General features: G+C 38.4%; 1 protein-coding gene across 1 annotated transcript in view; it reads right to left on the reverse strand.

Annotated features, from left to right (window-relative positions):
• Window positions 1-18,408, reverse strand: part of LOC118834457 (aminopeptidase O (putative)) — a 542,097-nt gene that overhangs the window by 469,531 nt on the left and 54,158 nt on the right. Inside the window, exons 3-4 of the mRNA XM_036741906.1 lie at window positions 11,232-11,237; window positions 1,627-1,656 (exon numbers count right to left, since the gene is read on the reverse strand). Coding sequence (XP_036597801.1) covers window positions 1,627-1,656; window positions 11,232-11,237 — 36 coding nt within the window. The remainder of the gene's footprint in view (window positions 1-1,626; window positions 1,657-11,231; window positions 11,238-18,408) is intronic.

Below are 18,408 nucleotides of genomic sequence, written 5' to 3' on the forward strand. Positions count from 1 at the left end.
TAGGTGAGGCAGGATCCAAAGATAACTAAGTAGAACCAGTCCTTGCCTCATAGAACCTTAGAGTCTAAACCAGACAAAGTGGTGTGAACATCTGTATTTAAGATGTTCAGAAGGCTAAATGAAAGAATTAACTAAAAACGATGCCGCTGTTCAATAATAATTTTTAAAATTTTATCAAGGACCTACCATGTGCTCCACTTTGTGGGAACATACGAAAGATTATAAAATATAGCATTTACCTAAAGGAGACAAGATACACACATGTGGGTTTGTATATACACATACATATATGCATATACATATATATATATATACATACACACACACATACAAGCTGTGATCTCATTGCTTCTTGAAAACAGGTCTGTCCATTTTCATATCACAATATTTCCTTAGCTCAAGAAACAGTGTTTACTTTGTATATCCACTAGTTGTCACAAAACCATCAAACTTCTACATGCTTCTAAATATCTCCTATTTATCAGTTACATATGAATTTAGATAATTTTACTAAGACCAAAGTCTGAAAGCAGCTTAACTTGCGTTGCTGGTTTTAAACGATCAGGAGGGGAAAGACTTTGCTGCCAATTGCACATCAAGGATCCCAACCCTGATGTTTTGTCCTTCCCCTGGAACTTCTACAACTTCCCTGGAACACAGCTGATCTCTCTGGGCACGCCAAAATGTAACATTTTGCTTAGAGTGAAGTAATGTCTACATCCCTATTTACCATAGAGAAATGTAATAAAACCCCATGGAAAGAACACCCAGCCATTTCACACCTTTTTTTTCCCTTTCTCACATGCATTTTTCTCCACTTGGAAAAGAGCTAAAATTAGGTACTATAATTCTATTTCTTGATCTTTCCACCAAAAATGCTAGCAGTTTTTTGTTTCCTTTTCCAAAAGATGGAAATATACTGAATGTCTTTGGGAAAAGATGCTAAAATTGTTTACAATTCCCTAAGAAGAAAAAAAATTACCCTACCAATTCAGAAATCATTTTTCAATTCTTCATTGTGCTGGTAAAGGCACAGTATAGATGACTAAGCTCCAATCTGGTTGCTGCCAGGAACTCTGAACACTGATGTCACTTCTGACACTATCAATAGCAATTTTAAATGCTTCTTCCATGGATATCATTTCCCCCAAAATGATTATGTACAGCGCAGAGCACAACTGTAGTCTGCATGAGTAAAGCTATACAGACAAAGCAAGAAGATAAATGATTTAAACAAGAAGCTAGTGGCAGAACTTAACCCTATGGGGAAAAAGTATGGTACCTATTACATTGAGTAAATTTTTCCAGTGTTCTACTGCACACTCAGAAAACTGGCCATGTCTTCACAATTCTATCAAATTGCTGAAATGTTAATCTTTAAAAATATTGACAGGAATTAGTTCCTCGGTTTAGTCAAGATTCAGTATTCTTCTTTTCTTCCATGCTGCTAGTATATTCTATTTAGTTCTAATAACCTATTGCCCAAAGCTTTGCCCCTTTATAGTCTGGAAACTAGTAGCATGCTAGTGTGGGCAAGTGGAATAAGTGCATTTATGTGTCACTATAATGAAAACTATGAGTTGTTGGGTTTTCTTCTTATATCATTTCTTGGGTGGCTCATCATACAATGGATATTCCATAAGAAAGCAGAGGTCCCTTGGAAATAGACAATCTATCTACAAAATTTGTTCCTTGGAAATGTAAATGATACTATTATATTGTATTTGCATATTGCTTTTCTCTAAGGAATGCAAAGAGATTCACAGACATTATCCCATCCTGTGAAAATTTTGGTAAGGCTGGCAAGAAAGCTAACATTATTATCTTGGTTGTCCGTCTGGTGAACACCTGCTGCTGGATGCAGAAGGAACAACGGTATTTGGCACAGAATATTTAATGACTGTTAAGTAATACTTGTCAAGCTCAATTTTCCCATATTTTGAAAGACACTTGTAAGTTAGCTCTGTGAAACCACACAAGCCAAAGGTGGTGTAAATACAAGAAAATCCTCACTAAATTCTAGCAGAGTGTACTTTGTTCTTTGGGACTCAATACATCTTAACTTTGGAACTATCACAATATATGACAAACCAGGGCAATTCACCACAGGCTCTGTGTGTGTGTGTGTGTGTGTGTGTGTTTGTGTGTTTGCAGGGGGGAAAGGACAAAAAGGGGTGCTTATACTAGTATAGGACCATGTGGATGTACAGTGACTGACTTAGGGAGTCAGTGGGTGGGGAGGTATATCAGATCTGCCAGCAGGGTATGAAAACAAATCAGGTCTCAGGACATTGTGAGACAATCACTTCAACCAACTTTACCAGTGATAAAGACAGAGGAGTTCTTCACTTTTTGTGTGTCATGGACCACTTTGGCAGTCTGTTAAAAGTCTATGGATCCCTTCTAAGAATGTTTTTAAGCTCATGAAATAAACATATACAATTATAAAGGAAATGAATTATATTGAAATATGGTTGTCAAAATATTAAAGAAACAAGATCATAGACCTGGGGTAAGAACCGCTACTCAACTAAGAAAATGTAGGTGGAATTAGCTTTCCCACTTCTATACATACCCACTTCGGGCTGAATATTGCTCTCTTCTAACTTCTTTTCCCCTTCAAGAGTACCCTTGACATTGGTTTCAATCAAACTTCACTAGTAAAAAGCAGTAAGTAGATTGGTGTTATTATTAGAGAAGTTGAAGAAACATAGAGTGATTTCCTCTAGCCCCTTGTATCCTTCTGAGGAAGCATCCTAGTTTAAAACATATATTTGGATTATATAGGTAACATATAATAAATTCCTTGTGCCTTATAAATTATTTTGTTACAGTGAAGTTCTATTTTGTACTTTTTAAGTACTTCTATAATCACATCTACAGTATTCAGATAAGTGAAAAAAGAGTCATTGGAATCCAGCGAAGAAAGGGCGTTATATACACACACTGATCTCAACATTTTGTTCAGTTGGATAAATGAGTTTTTATCTCTGGAAGTTGGTATGTTTGAGGAGCAGAGAGGTGGGGAGAGTAGAATGAATAGTAGTTAATACTAATATGGGGAGTATTAAAGAGCAAAAATCAATGTAAATAACTCTGAGCTCTGCTTATCCTTCCCCCCCTTTTTTTTTTACAGGATACCTACGATTCCGATACCTGATAATCAAGTACTTAAGGCATATAGACTGACTTTTGCTTGAACAGGGATCATCACAGAAAGCAGTGATTGTGTATGATTTTCAATGTAGAGAATTGATTATAACTAGATCAACGAGGAATTGTTCATATGTGCCATTAAACTGAGACAAAGAAATGAGTAGGAAAAGCAGCATTGAAAATCAGCAATTTCATGAGATTTGCCTTTTCTTTCCAGCTAAATTAATTTATTATAGAATTTGCAGGATTTTTTGTTCTCTTATTTGCGAAGTATGGAGTCTAACGATCTCATAAATATCAAAAAAAGACCAGTGGTATAGTATGGTGACAAGAACTTAGAAAGTTCTAAAAAGCCTCATGTTCAGAATTACTGTTTGTCCTTCGTTTTCAAAGAGGACCAATGACCTCTCATGGGTACATTGGATTTAAAAGTGAGGCAGAGTTGCACAAAGTCATCTGCCTAACTCTCTCTTCCAGAGTCACGGAAGTCCAGCGTCAAGACAAAAGTCAGGCCCAGTGAAGGCCTAGAATGCAGTGGATGACCTTGGGGTCTTCAATGTCTGACTAAGCTGTAAGCACTCCACAGCATGTGCTTCAGCCACCTACCTGGCCACTAGAATAAACTGTTCTCATCTGCCTATTCAGCACAAACTTGGGGTAGACAACCCGCCTAACATCACCAACAGGTTCGAGGTCCTTCGGTTACCCTCAACCTGGTTCAGCCTGTCTGCCTAAGCAGCTTACCAGGGTGCGCACGAGCTACGGCTTCTTGGAACCACAGATAAAAGTTAAGTGCTAGGGAGACACCAAAGGTGGATGAGTGGCCCCAAAAGGGCTCAGCGAGCTCTCACCCCAGAGGTGGTGGCCCTCCCAAATACCCCATCCACCCTGGTGTAGTTCACAATACCTCGTATTTGAACCCTGACAGAACTACTTGACAGTGAGACTGCAGACAAGTCAGTTAACCTCTCAGAGCCTGTTTCCTCACCTGTAGAAGGAGGATAATAGTATTTACACTACCTATCTCACACAGGGTTGGTGTGAAGAAAACATTTTGTAAATTATAAAACCCTATAGAAACTAAAGGAATAAAAAAAGTGACATCATTATTGTCATGAAACATAATTATGGAGGGCTGCAGCGCTGATTACTAAAACGTAATGAATTAAAATGCATGTACCAACAGCTGCTGTGAATTTACAATACAAAAATTCTCCAATTCAAAGGCCAGAGCCACAAATGAACAGGATAGTGTGGTGCAAAAAGCACCGAATCTGGACTTGGAGCCTGGACTTAAATCCTGGTACCACCGCTTACTGCTTGTGTCACAATGGCTCAGTCACTCACTCTCTCAAAACTTCAGGCTCCTAATCTACAAAATGATGGAGCAGACTAAATGTTCACCCTCAGGTCCCTTCCAGATGACAGTGAGGAAGAAAGTGTGGCAGCTACGGGCCTTTACAAGACACAGACATAATCTGAATTATATTTTCATATAATTAAGTTTTAATGATAAATTTTATATCATTTATTTTTAGATCACCTACACTTGCCACTGTATCTTTCTCCCCTAACATTATTTGAAAATAAAGAATATAAGAAGTGGAAGAAAAAAGATCCACAAAACAATCGTGTCAAAAGTCTAAAATCATATGCAGTATTCTACACCCATAGTCTTCCAGCTCTGCAAAGAAGCTAGTCTTACAACTCCTTATGGGGCAAATATTGTTCTTTATCATTTTAAGGCAATTCAGTTTCCAGTATTTGTGATTGTAATTATGTATATTGTTTTCTTGCTTCACTTTGCATCAGTTCTTACAAGTCTTCCTGTGCTTCCTTGTATATTCATTTATTCCTCATTTCTTATGGCATTATAATATTAAGTTACATGCATGTACTTGTTTAGCAAATTCCCAAATGATGGGAACACTTTGTTTCTAGAGCTTGGTCTCTGCTAAAAGTGCTGTTATAAATAGCTTTTGGTGTAAATAGGGCCTGATTTTCTGTCTTCACCTCTGTTGAGCAGATGCCTAGTGGTGAAATAAATGAAAGCAGATTATTCATTTTTGTAGATAATCTGTTTCTTTTGCATTCTCAGCCTGGCTAGCACATAATAATACCTTGTTATTTTTGCTGTTGAGTTGTGTTAGTCTTGTCTGACTCTTCATGACACCATTTGGGGGTTTCCTTGGCAAAGATAATGGAATGGTTTGCCATTTCCTTCTCCAGCTTATTTTACAGATGAGGAACTGAGGTGGAGTTAAGTGACTTGCCCAGGGTCACACATCTAGGAAGAGTTTGAGGCTAGATTTGAGTTCATGAAGAAGAGTCATCCTGATTCTAAGTCCTATGTCTCCTAGGTGCCCTGTATATTATATGCTATACAACATATAGTACATTTTCACGATTCTTTTGACTTTGTTACGATTTTGCCTTCTTCATTTTTTATACTACCTTGATTTTGTATCATTTTAAAAATCAGGTTGACTAAAGGGTTATCAGTTTTTTAAGCTTTTTTTTTAAAAAAATAAGCTACTAAGTTTATCTTTCTATATTTTTATCACTCTATGTGCTTTTTATTTTCTCTCCTCTAATATTCAAAATTTCTCTTTTCGTGATTACCTTGATTTGTTGACTTCTTTAATTTTAAAGTGAATATTCAGTTTATTAATTCTCCTTTCCTATTAGTTAATATAAGTTTTTAGGGGAACAATATTTTTTCTCTAAGGACTATGTTAACTGTATTGTGTCTTACGATTACCATTGCATTTCTCACAATTGTTAGTGGTTTCTATGATTTGTCCTTTGTTACTTGAGATTTTATTATTAAGTCTTCATTTAGGTTTGTGTCTTTTGCTTGTACTCCCCACTTTGATCATCATCATTATTATTACATTATGGTCTATAAAGGATGTCCTTAGAATTTCTACTTTTTAACATTTTCAACTTCTCTTTAATCCATAGTCTACTGTTTTAAGTGTCACATGATGCTAATATGTATATTCTACGGGTGGCAGAGCCAAGATGATGGCTGGAAAGCAGGGCCTTGCTTAAGCTCTCCCCAAGGTCCCGCCAAACACCTGTAAAAAATGGCTCTGAAGAAATTCTAGAGCTGCTGAATCCATGAAATAGCTGAAGGAAGAAGGGCTCCAGCCTGGGAAAGCCTGGATGGTCACTGGGAAGGGTCTATTGCACGGAGCTGGGAGCAGAGCAGAGCACAGCCCAGCATGGGCTGCGACAGGACCAGCCAGACCTGGAGCAGGGCAGAACAGGTGGTAGGGCCCTGAATCATTGAACTGTGGCAGTCACCAGACTTCTCAACCCACAAACACCAAAGACAACAGAGAAGGTTAGTGGAAAAACTGCTGCATTAGAGGGAAAGGAGTCTGCGGTTGGCCCTAGCCCTGGGGGCACGGAAATGGTGCAGCTCTGGGGCTGCTTCCAAAGCTCCAGCTGTGGTTGCTTCCAGCTCCAGGCCCACCCTGTGGGAGGAATTAAGTGGTGGATCAGAGCAGGAGTGCAGAGCTTGCTTAGATCTGGGTCGCGGTCCGGGTTTGTGGTTCTTGGGGGAGGAGGAGCGCTGCTGTGGCAGAGCTTGTCATGTAGAAGTAGCTCTGAAAACAACAGCACATCCCCTCAAGCTTGTAACAAAGTACTCTTTACTCTACAAGCAGTCATATGCTGACAAAAAGCTCAAGGGTCAAGTAGTTGGCTGGGAACATGGCCAGGCAGCGAAAATAGTCTCACACTCAAACTCAGGAATCTTTTTTTGGTGACAAAGAATATCAAAACATACAGCCAGAAGAAGTCCACAAGGTCAAAGAGCCTACATCAAAAGCCTCCAAGAAAAATATGAATTGGTCTCAGGCCATGGAAGAGCTCAAAAAGGATTTGGAAAACCAAGTAAGAGAAGTAGAGGAAAAGTTGGGAAGATAAATGAGAGTGATGCAAGAAAATCCTGAAAAACAAGTCAATGACTTGCTAAAGGAGACACAAAAAAATACTGAATAACACCTTAAAAAAAGACTAACTCAAATGGCAAAAGAGCTCCAAAAAGCCAATGAGAAGAAGAAAGCCTTAAAAGGCAGAATTAGCCAAATGGAAAAGGAGATCCAAAAGACCACTGAAGAAAATACTACCTTAAAAATTAGACTGGAGCAAATGGAAGCTAGTGACTTTATGAGAAATCAAAATATTATAAAAACAGAACCAAAGGAATGAAAAAATGGAAGACAATGTGAAATATCTCATTGGAAAAACCACTGACCTGGAAAATAGATCCAGGAGAGATCATTTAAAAATTATTGGACTACCTGATCGAAAAAAGAGCCTAGATATCATCTTTCAAGAAATTATCAAGGAGAAATGCCCTGATATTCTAGAGCAAGAGGGTAAAATAGAAATTGAAAGAATCCACCAATCGCCTCCTCAAAAAGATCTGAAAAAGAAAACTCCTAGGAATATTGTAGCCAAATTCTGGAACTCCCAGATCAAGGAGAAAATACTGCAAGCAGCCAGAAAGAAACAATTTGAGTACTGTGGAAACACAATCAGGATAACACAAGATCTAGTAGCTTCTACATTAAGGGATCAAAGGGCTTGGAATATGATATTCCAGAGGTCAAAGGAGTTAGGATTAAAACCAAAAAATCACCTACCCAGCAAAACTGAGTATCATGCTCCAAGTCAAAATATGGACTTTCAATAAAATAGAGGACTTTCAAGCTTTCTCAGTGAAAAGACCAGAGCTGAATAGAAAATCTGACTGTCAAACACAAGAATCAAGAGAAACATGAAAAGGTAAACAAGAAAGAGAAATCATAAGGGACTTACTAAAGTGGAACTGTTTTGCTTACATTCCCACATGGAAAGATGATGTGTGTAATTCATGAGACCTTTCTCAGTATTAAGGAAGTTGAAGGCAATATACATATATGTAGACAGAGGGCACAGGGTGAGTTGTATATGAAGGGATGATATCTAAAAAAGTAAAATCAAATTAAGGGATGAGAGAGGACTATATTGAGAGAGGGAGAAAGGGAGAGATAGAATGGGGTAAATTATCTCACGTAAAAGTGGCAAGAAAAAGCAGTTCATTGGAAGGGAGAGGCGGCAGGTGAGGGGGAATGAGGGAATCTTGCTCTCATCGAATGTGACTTGAGGAGGGAATAACATACACACTCAATTGAGTATCTTACCCCACATGAAAGTAGGGGAAAGGGGATGAGAAAGGGGAGACGATAGAAGGGAGGGCAGATGGGGGAAGAAGTAATCAAAAGTAAACACTTTTGAATATAGTTAGTCTTTCACAACATGACTACTTATGGGAGTATTTTGTGTAATGATACAGGTGTGGCCTATATTGAATTGCTTGCCTTCTTAGGGAGAGTGGGTATAGAGGGAAGAAGGGAGAGAATTTGGAACTCAGTTTTAAAAGCAGATCTCAAAAAAAAAAAAAAGGTTTTTTTGCATGCAACTGGGAAATAAGATATACAGGCATCTATCTTGCCCTACAAGAAAGAAAGAGAAAAAGGGATGGGGGGAGGGAGAGTGGGGTGACAGAAGGGAGGGCTGACTGGGCAATGGGGCAATCAGAATATATGCCATCTTGGAGTGGGGGGAAGGGTAGAAATGGGGAGAAAATTTGTAATTCAAACTCTTGTGAAAATCAATGCTGAAAACTAAAAAATATTAAATAATAAAGTATGGAATTCAACATAAAAAAATTATGCTTATTCTCTGGGGTATTCATTCAGAAGAGGCTACAAATCTTTTAATTTTTTAAGGAATTATTTTTTTTCAGTGAGCTTTTGGACCTCCTTTTGCATTTCGCCAGTTCTACTTTTTAAGGCATTCTCCTCATTGGCTTTTTTGACCTCTTTTGCCATTTGGGTTAGTCCATAGTGCTTCTGGGCATAATGTAGATTCCCTGCTTTTCTATTTTGGCTATATCTATTTTTACGGTCACCTTTTCTGAAATCATGATTTCTACTCTGGCTTCTTTAAGTTCAACTGAGGCAGGAGAAATTTTGTTCCCATCTGTCATTTTAATTTTGTGTAAATATGTTTCAAGCGGTTTTTTTGTAAACATCATACTGTTGGATTGTTTTCAAATCCATTTTGTTACAATATACTGTTTTATAGGTGGATTAATCCCATTCATATTCATAGTTACAGTTGTTAATTGTATTTTACACCATTATAGTCTCTCATACATTCTCCTTTGTCCCCGCCCTTATCCCTTATTTACAACAGAAGGTGGTGAAAGGGAAGGAATGTGATCAACATTAATAGCAACATGTAGGGTGCCCCGAAAGTCTTAGTGCAGTTTTAAGCTGTTAAAGCTTAATTGTATAATTGAAACCATATGCCTTCTCTCTAGAGCACAACCATTGGTTTTTATATTTTATTTCTATTCATTTTCTATTCGTAAAGACATCCTAAGAAATTGGTTTTTCTTGAATCTCTTACATTATCGACTCTATCCTCCCTCTCAATATCTTCTCTTCTCCCCTTCCAGTCCCCCACTTATTTGCGAATTAATTCGGATATTTCTGCACTTAGCTCGTGTGTGTGTGTGTGTGTGTGTGTGTGTGTGTGTGTTCAACTCTCCTTGGTCCAGTTAAGAAAATTAAAGTTCATGAGATATCAGTTCCTTCCACCCAATCCTTTTTGCTTATACACTCATTCCCTTAAACAACTCAATTAAAAGAAAGAATAAGTTTCTCAAGAGTGCCCATTAATTTGGGAATGGATAAACAAATTATAGTATATTAGTATAATGTAATATTATTACCCTCACTTTACAAAAGATATTGTTTCTGAGTAATCTGAAAAGATCCGTATAAACTGACAGGGATTTAAGTGAACAGAACCAGGAAAGAAAACATTGTTTGAAAAAAAAATTTCAAAAGGTTTCAGAACTCTAATGGATATGACTGTTGGGGGCAAACTAAGTGGCACAGTAGACAGAGTGCCAGACCTGAAGTCAGGAAGACTCATCTTCCTGAGTTCAAATCTGGCCTCAGATATTTACTAGCTGTGTGACCCTAGGCAAATCACTTAACCCTGTTTGCCTCAGTTCCTCATCTATAAAATGAGATGGAAAAGGAAATGGCAAACCGCTCCAGTATCTCTGCCAAGAAAACCTCAGATGTGATCATGAAGAGTCAGATACAACTGAAAAATGAATGAACAACAACCAGAGGATCAGTGACAAAGCGTGCCATTTCCTGACAAAGGAGTAAGAACTCAAAGTACAGAATGAGATACAAGCTTTTGGACATGGCAAATGTGTAAATTTGCTTTGACTATCTGTTTGTTATAAGTACTCTACTTTGTGTTTCTCCCCATTCGATGGAAGGATTGGAGAGTTAGCAAGAAGGTTATATTGAAAAAGAAAAGAGGCCCATAGAAGATTTTTTTTAAATGCACAAAAGACAAGAAAAGGAAATTCAGAGGAAAACAGATAAGCAAGATAGCTTTAAAAGTAACATGTGGAATATATTTTTTGTTTATTTCCTTAAAATCCAAAAGAAAACAATAGAGTTTGTAGTTTCACATGTAAAATTCACTTTTTTCTGTTCTACTTTGTATATAGAAATGTTAATTTTCCCTTTTTTGATGTTAAGTTCGAAATTTTTAAAATTGCTCTCAATTTTTTTTCTGAAATAAATACCAAATAAGATGAGTACTTTGATATACACTGTGGAACAGAAAAGGAGGACTGTACATGAAATAGCAACTCTCTGTTATGTATAGTTTTTTTAAAAGTATAATCCAATCATATTTTATTATAATTATAATATAGGTTCAATTATAATAAATTATATAACATAATAAATTCTGCTTGTCTGTGGTTCCTTCTGGACTTCTTCCTGTTCTTTTCTGTGCATTTAAAAAATGCTTCTATAGTCCTCTGTTCATTTTCTTTTCTTTCTTTTGGCTACTCTGTTATCAGCCCAGCTCTGTCTCTCACCCTTTGCAAAACTGGAAAATATAAGAAACATTAAAAACTCATATAAAACATGCATACTCAAACAAAACAAATGCACATATTGCCCCTGTCTGAAAACATATGCCTTATTCTGTATCCTGAGTCTATCACTATAGGAGGCTGGTAGTATGCCTCCTCACCAGTGCTCAGGAACTATGGCTGGTCACTGAATTGATCCAAAGATCTCAAATTCTTAAGCTTTTCAAAGCTGTTTTTGATCAGAAAGTCTCAAATTCTTAAGCCTTTCAAAGCTGTTTTTCTTTACCACGTGTAACAGCAAGGCAACAAACACAGCATCGATGATAATTGTGAATATGCCTATGTAATTCTGTATCGCAAAATATGAGAGACTTAGAAGAAGTAAAACGTTTATTCAGACACCGGAGGACCAGATCCCATAACTAAGCAACCAACTCCCACAACTAGTAAGCCCACTTTATCATAACAACAAGGAACTTAAAACACAATATCACAGCATGGAGCCTCGCCATCCCCAAACTACCCACCCCCCTGCTGGGGCCTTGCCACCAACAAATTCACTCACAGCCACCACACGTCTGCTCTTTCCCTCAGCTCTAACTGCTCTCTCAGCATTTCCTTTTCCTCTCAGCTAGCTCCTCCCACCACATGTGACTTAGGCTTCCTGTGATGTAAGCAGGTCACATGGCCTATGAATGGGTGGGAAAGATCTTCAAATCTAAATTGTTATTACATTATGCGGTTATTTCGTAAATGGTTCTTGTAGCTCTTGTCACTTCACTCTGCTTCAGTTCGTGTCTTCCCAGATGTTCCTGAAACCACTTCTTCCATTGTTTCTTACAGCATGATAATGTTCCATTTCATTCAATACCATGATTTGTTGAACCATTCCCCAATTCATGTTTTTTATTCAATTTTCATTCTTTTTCTTCATATGTTGAAATGTTTATTTGTGGATTATTGCTAAATTCACAATTAAAAAAAACAAAATTTAAAAGAAAAAAAAATACTGGCTCTGGAGTCAGTGAATTCAGATTTTACCTTTGATACTTATTATCTTTGTGACCTTGGGCAAATCACTTAATCTTCCTGGGCCTCAGTTTCCTCATCTGTAAATTAAGAGGGTTAGGCCAGATGCCCTCTGAGGTCTCTTCCAGTTTCAGCTCTATGATTCTGTGAACTCACAAACTCTGTATCCCCAGAGACAGAGGGAATAAAAATATCCCCAGATATTCTGTTCGGTGGCTACCATTCCCACATATATATTCTCTCCCATTATTAGAATACAAGCTCCTCAGGGGCAGGGACTATTGTATTTGTATTCCCAGCACTAAGAATAGTGCCTGGCACATAGTACACACTTAATAAATGCTTTTTCATTCATTCATTCCTTTATTCCTTAAGTCATAGGAAAGAGCTGATTCACCTCCAAATGTAAAAGAAGACTATGTATTTCTCTAGTAACCTCATTTAACAATAAGCTTATTATAATGGTGTTCCTACAATGTGGACCTGCCCATATGAGGTTGCCACATCAAACCAAGACCACCAACTTATTTTCCATAGCACATGAGATAGAAACAACTAACGACTTAGGTAAAATATTAACTGGTAATCCAAGGGGCCTCCCATTTCATTTTCTGACAGCTTATTTAATAATGGATTGATTTCCAATTTGACTAATATAAGGTATTTAGTTTAGAAAAACATTCCTTTTTGGGTTTCTGAGTGAAGCATTAGTGCAATACATAAGTAAGCAAAGAACACATGTACTGTACCTTCCTGAAGCTGTGTTGGCTTGGCAGAATTTTCCCCACTCATTAAAACAACAAAAGATGCAGCTGCTCGGACTGTAGCCTGCCATGTTGACATGGCAACTGGTGGCTCCTGGCATGGAAAAAGGGCCCTGTTGTTTATTGGGGATCCCATAGTATAAACACATGGCCTGAGGAACAGAGAGAAAGAGAAGGTAGAATCTTTGAAATGCGGCATCCCTTTCTTTACCACTGTATTAGTGAAGGTTAAGTTGAGCTTTGTGGGGTAGGGTAAGGAGGTGGGGATTATTATAAACCTTTATGTATTACACATTTCAAGGCATACAGGACTGAAAATGTCAATGGCATGCTTGGAAAGCCAGGTAGTAACCTTTTATTGTATCAACTGCTTAAATGTGTACAGGATTGGATAATTCTGGTGGGGGGAGAAGGGAGGAGGTGTGGTGCATGTGTGTTTGGTTGGAGGGGGAAAATACATTTTGGATGAAGTTTCAAATCGTTGTCTGCCAACTTCTAATTTATATGACTCTGGCCCCTCCAACCCCTATGCGTCAATTATTTTTCTTAAAGAGCTTAGAAACATCCTTAAAAACCTTCTGGAAAGTATTCTGGAAAAAAATGTGTTTGGAGAGCACCAAGGTATTTAATGTTTGGAAAAATAAGCTGGTGGTCTCAAGTCCTGTGCCTGCAGAAGGACAGCTCCATCACAGAAACCACCATCCCAAATGGAACTCTTGTGGGTGGGCAATCCTTGCACTGGTGCCAAGAACGGAGACAGGAATATACATAGGATTACTGGCCATTATTGATTGGCATGTGGAACTGGAAATTTGTACTGTCAAAAATCTAAGTCTAGGAAATTGATAGTATGATGCTACATTCATTCTGTTTCAATTTTAATAAAAACCAGTACATATAAGGTTTTTTGCATAGATCTACCAGGGTTAGAACAAGGAATAATCAATCTCCTCTTGAAAAATTAGTCACGGTTGATAGAAATAGAGTGGTCATATAAGATCATGGAGTACATTCTCTTGGCAAGGGAAAGTAACAGACAAAGCTGAATTTTGTGAAGCCCATGTGGAAATGTTTCTGTTACTTGGTTACCAGAAGCTATGAAAAAAGCATAATGTTATTTTAATAGAGCATTTTACATCTAGTAAATAAAATAAGTATAACAATGTATTCTTCTGGATGTAGGCAATATTGTTTAATTCACTTTTGACTTACTGTGGTTATTCCTTAATATTATTTGCCCATAATAATTCCTGATACTTATTTATGGTTTACAAATCCAAACACATACTCTCTCATTTTCACAACCGTATGAGGCAGGAAGTACAAGAGTATTATTGTCTTCATTTCTGTAGATGAGAGAACTGAGGCTCAGACTTGCCCAAAGTCACACAACTAGAAAATAGCAGAGCTGAGGCTTAAGGAGTGGTCTTCTGACTCCAGAGCTGATTCCAGAGAATCAGCTCCATGAAATTAGTTTGTTTGTTTGTTTTTGGAACATCATTGCTGAAAGAATTCCTCTTTTCCCAGGTTTGCTCTGGATGACCACCACCCAGCACCAGCTTTTTCTGAACTTGGGGGATCAGATGTGAGTGTTGGATAAGCCAAAAGTAGATCTAGAAGGAAAAGAAAGTTTACAACTCTTGTAGCCCTTCAAAGTCTTGCCAGATATCCCCATGTTATATGTTCTAGTCCAAATCCTCTCCAATCAGGAACTAGACCATGAACATTGTAATGGCAAGCAAGGTGGGACTTTTTGCTGTTTTTTCCTTTTGGAGTGCTTCTCAGCACAGGGACAATCAAGTGCCTTTGAGTGAGTCTTGCCTTTGTTTGGATCAAGAGTCTTTGATTGAATCAAGAGTCCTTGATTTGAAACAGTATATATACTCTGAAATTAGCATTTTGCTTTGGGGCTCACTCATTGGAAGAGTGTTCCTGTGATTTGGCCAGACAAGACTCTGGGTAGCCGTTAAGGAGCCCCCCAGCTTTGAAAACCCAAATGTTGGTGCGTCTCTCTCTGGTAACTATGTATGTATTGCTATGGTCAGACAGTTGGAAGCCTGCCTTAGAAGCCTGTTGATTTGTATTATTTTCTCTGTTTGTAATTTCTGTATTTGCTCTGAAGGTCAGGGTGCTGACTTTTCCCCCTGAACTAGGTGAATGATATATGTATGTTAAATTAAAGTAAGATTGTTAACCCCTTAAAGTTGCTTTCCTTTAGAAAAGCAGATCAAAGAACCAGTGCTAGTGGCCCCCGTGTGCTGGTGTTATTAGCCTTACACCTGCACAGTAGCTGCAAGTAACATTGTTACTACAAACATAAAGACTTGATATGACTACAAGTTAACTTTTCTTTGTAGCATAATCTTCATAAGCAGAGTCTGAGCCTGTTTTCTTCTGCTACTTCAATCTGCTTTTGGCATTTTTTTCTTTTGCAGAAATGCAAGGATTCTTGCAAAAAGTAATGTATGTGCCTATACTTTTCTTGCCTAATGTGGTCCTGCTCCTGTTTCCTTTGAAATTTCTTGAGAATAGCATGCAATATTGTATTGTTAATGCAATGGGAAGATCTTTCCCATCCATTAAGAGGCCCATGTGACCTGCCTGAGTCCTGTGAGTGTGAGTCACATGGAGCCTGTGTGGGGGGAGCTTGCCCAACGGGTGGGGCAGGAAGGGAGCAGAACACTCAGAGCTGGGGGAGAGATGGTGGGAGTTGCAGCTTGGAGAGACAGAGAGAGCAGGCAAAGAACAGAGGAGCTAATGTGAGTGAGAGGGGGAGTGACTTTGTTTAAGGGAGTCTGCTAGTGAAACTTGGGGGTGTCAGTGCTCTCTGCATTGATAATATGTATAGATTTCTTTGTTGCTATGATGGATTTGGCTTTCTGGTGTTGGAATAAATGTTATGGTTTCATCCTCCATGGAGAGCCTGTTATATTTTGTGATTCAGAACTATGCCAGCATACTCATAGCTGCCATGGCCTCTCAGGTATCGCATTGGTGTTACAAATGCCCATTACAACACAACCCACAATTCCTAGACTTACGTTCTTGCAGTATTCTAATGCCCTGGTAACCTTGTGATCTAGTTCCCAAATGAGAAACCACTTTCTCAATATCATTGGTGTAGGGGGTAAACAGGGTACTGTGTTACTGGAAATCACAGTTGGGTGACCATCCAGTCTGTACCTGAAGAACTAGAAGCCTCTCTGTTCCTCACAATGAAACTTTATGACACAATAACAAACCAATTATATCTGTTTTCTGAAACCCCTCTCTGGATGTCAATTTGTCCCTGTTTTAACTCTAATTTAAATTTTTGACATTGAAGGAAATTTATGGTCTTACCTTTGAATCCCCAAGATATTTATTATTTCCTCCGATGTAATGAAAGTTCCTTGAGATAAGGGGCTACTTTGTTTCTCTATTTGTACCCTCAGTTCCAGCACAGTGTCTTTTTGCTCAGATCTGCATTCCTAGGACTTAGCACAGTGCCCAGCACATAGCAAGTACTTAATAAATGCTTCCTGATTTAACATTAACAGCTGGGAGATCAGGAAAGCCTACGTGCATAGATGGCATGATCTAAGTATTGAAGGAAAATAAGGATTCTAAAAGGCAGAGGGAAAGAAAGACAGCACTTTAGGCTTGGGGACAAGCAGTACAAAGGCACATAAATAGGATATGGCAAGTCACCTATGAGGAAAAATAAGAAGGCTAGTTTAACTGGATCATATGGTGTTCAAAGGGAGTGTGCAACAATGGTAGAAAAGTAGGCTGTGGAAGGGTTATAGAGGTCCTTAAATTCCAAATAGAGGATTTCATATTTGATCCTAGTCAATAAAAATTGATTTGAGTTTACTAAGTAGAGGTCACATGGCCAGATTGACACTTTAGGACAATCACTATGACAACTGAGTGAGGAATAGATTAGAGCAGAGGGAGATTTGAGGCAGGGAGATTAATTAGGAGGCTATTACAATAGAACAGACGAGAAGTGATAAGGGCCTGAACCACGGCCCGATCTATGAATGAACCAGATATATGAATGAAGGACAGGTAGACACCTGAAATGAAAAAGTAAAAAAGGCAAGATCTGACAATGGAGGAGATGTGTGGGATGAGGGAGAGTGAGGAGTTGATACTGTAAACATGCATGTTTCCCTTGAGAGAAATGGAAAAATTCAGAAGGATGAGTTTGGGGAGAAAAATAATGAGTTCAGTTTTGGAGGAGCTGAGTTTGAAGTGTTAATTTTAAAATATCTAGCAGGCAGGCTGTGATGGGGGGATTGGAGCTCAAGAGAAAGACTAAAGATATAGGTTTGGGAATCATCACATAGAGATGATAATTAAGCCCATGTGAGCTGAGTATAGAGGGATGAGATGAGGGTCAGAATAGAGTCATGAAGTACCCCTACCTTAGTAAGAATGTCATGGATGATAATTCAGCAAAGAAACTGAAAAGGAGCAGCTAGAAAAGCAGGAGGAGAACCAAGAGTTCATAATATCACAAAAACCCAGAAAGGAGAGCATATACAAGAGGGAAGCGTGATCGACAGTGTCAAATTCTGTAGAGAATTCAAGGAGGATAAGAACTGATAAAAGATTGTAAGCTTTGGCAATTAAGAGATCCCTGGTAACTGGAAAAGGTTCTTTCAGTTGAGTGATAAGGTTGAAAGCCAGATTGCAGAGGATTTAAAAAGTGAGAGGAGAAGAAGTGAAAAGTAGACAGCTTTTTCAAGTACTTTGGCTGAAAAGAGAGGAGAGATAGAATGATATATTATGGGGATGGTTGGTTCTAGTGAGGGTCTTTTAAGGATGGGGAGAGAGGCATGTTTGTAGTCAACAGGGTATGAGCAGGGATTGGGAGGAATTGAAGGTTAGCCAGAGAGAGGGGATTATTGTGGGGCCATCTGCTAGAAAAATCCTGGAAGTGAAAGGATCAAAGCTATATCTCAAGGGCTTAACCTCAGTTAGGAGAAGGGCCACTTTTTCACAGGAGAATGGGGTAGCTCTTGAGATTCTGAGTACACTGTTGCAGAAAGTGAGGTCAAAGGAGGAAGACTGCTAGCCAAGAGCCATGGAAGACATAAGATAAAAAACAAAGTACTCAGAGTTTGAACTTCCATCAGAAAACCACCAATTCACACCAAGATGTAAATGTTTGATAAAGTCTTACTTTTCCCAGGGGTCATTTATATTTTAGTAGGGATCAAAAGCCTAAATAAAATGGATCACGCTCTAATGACAGAATTTCAGATATAAGTTGCCAGAAGAGCAAGATATTGGGACTTTGTAGGTCCCTAAATGAAGACAGGCCTGATCATACCTTTAAACCACCACCACTAAACTTTTTTTTCTTTCCTCTCACCTCCCCCACCCCCATAACCTATGTGTATTTTTAAACACATCATGAAGTTATCTGAATGTATAATCACTGTAATACATATATGCAGCTGTGTTTACTTCTACATGCACAGCCCTGTATCT

Source organism: Trichosurus vulpecula, chromosome 1 (genome assembly GCF_011100635.1).
Source record: "Trichosurus vulpecula isolate mTriVul1 chromosome 1, mTriVul1.pri, whole genome shotgun sequence".
NCBI classification, from domain to species: Eukaryota; Metazoa; Chordata; class Mammalia; order Diprotodontia; family Phalangeridae; genus Trichosurus; species Trichosurus vulpecula.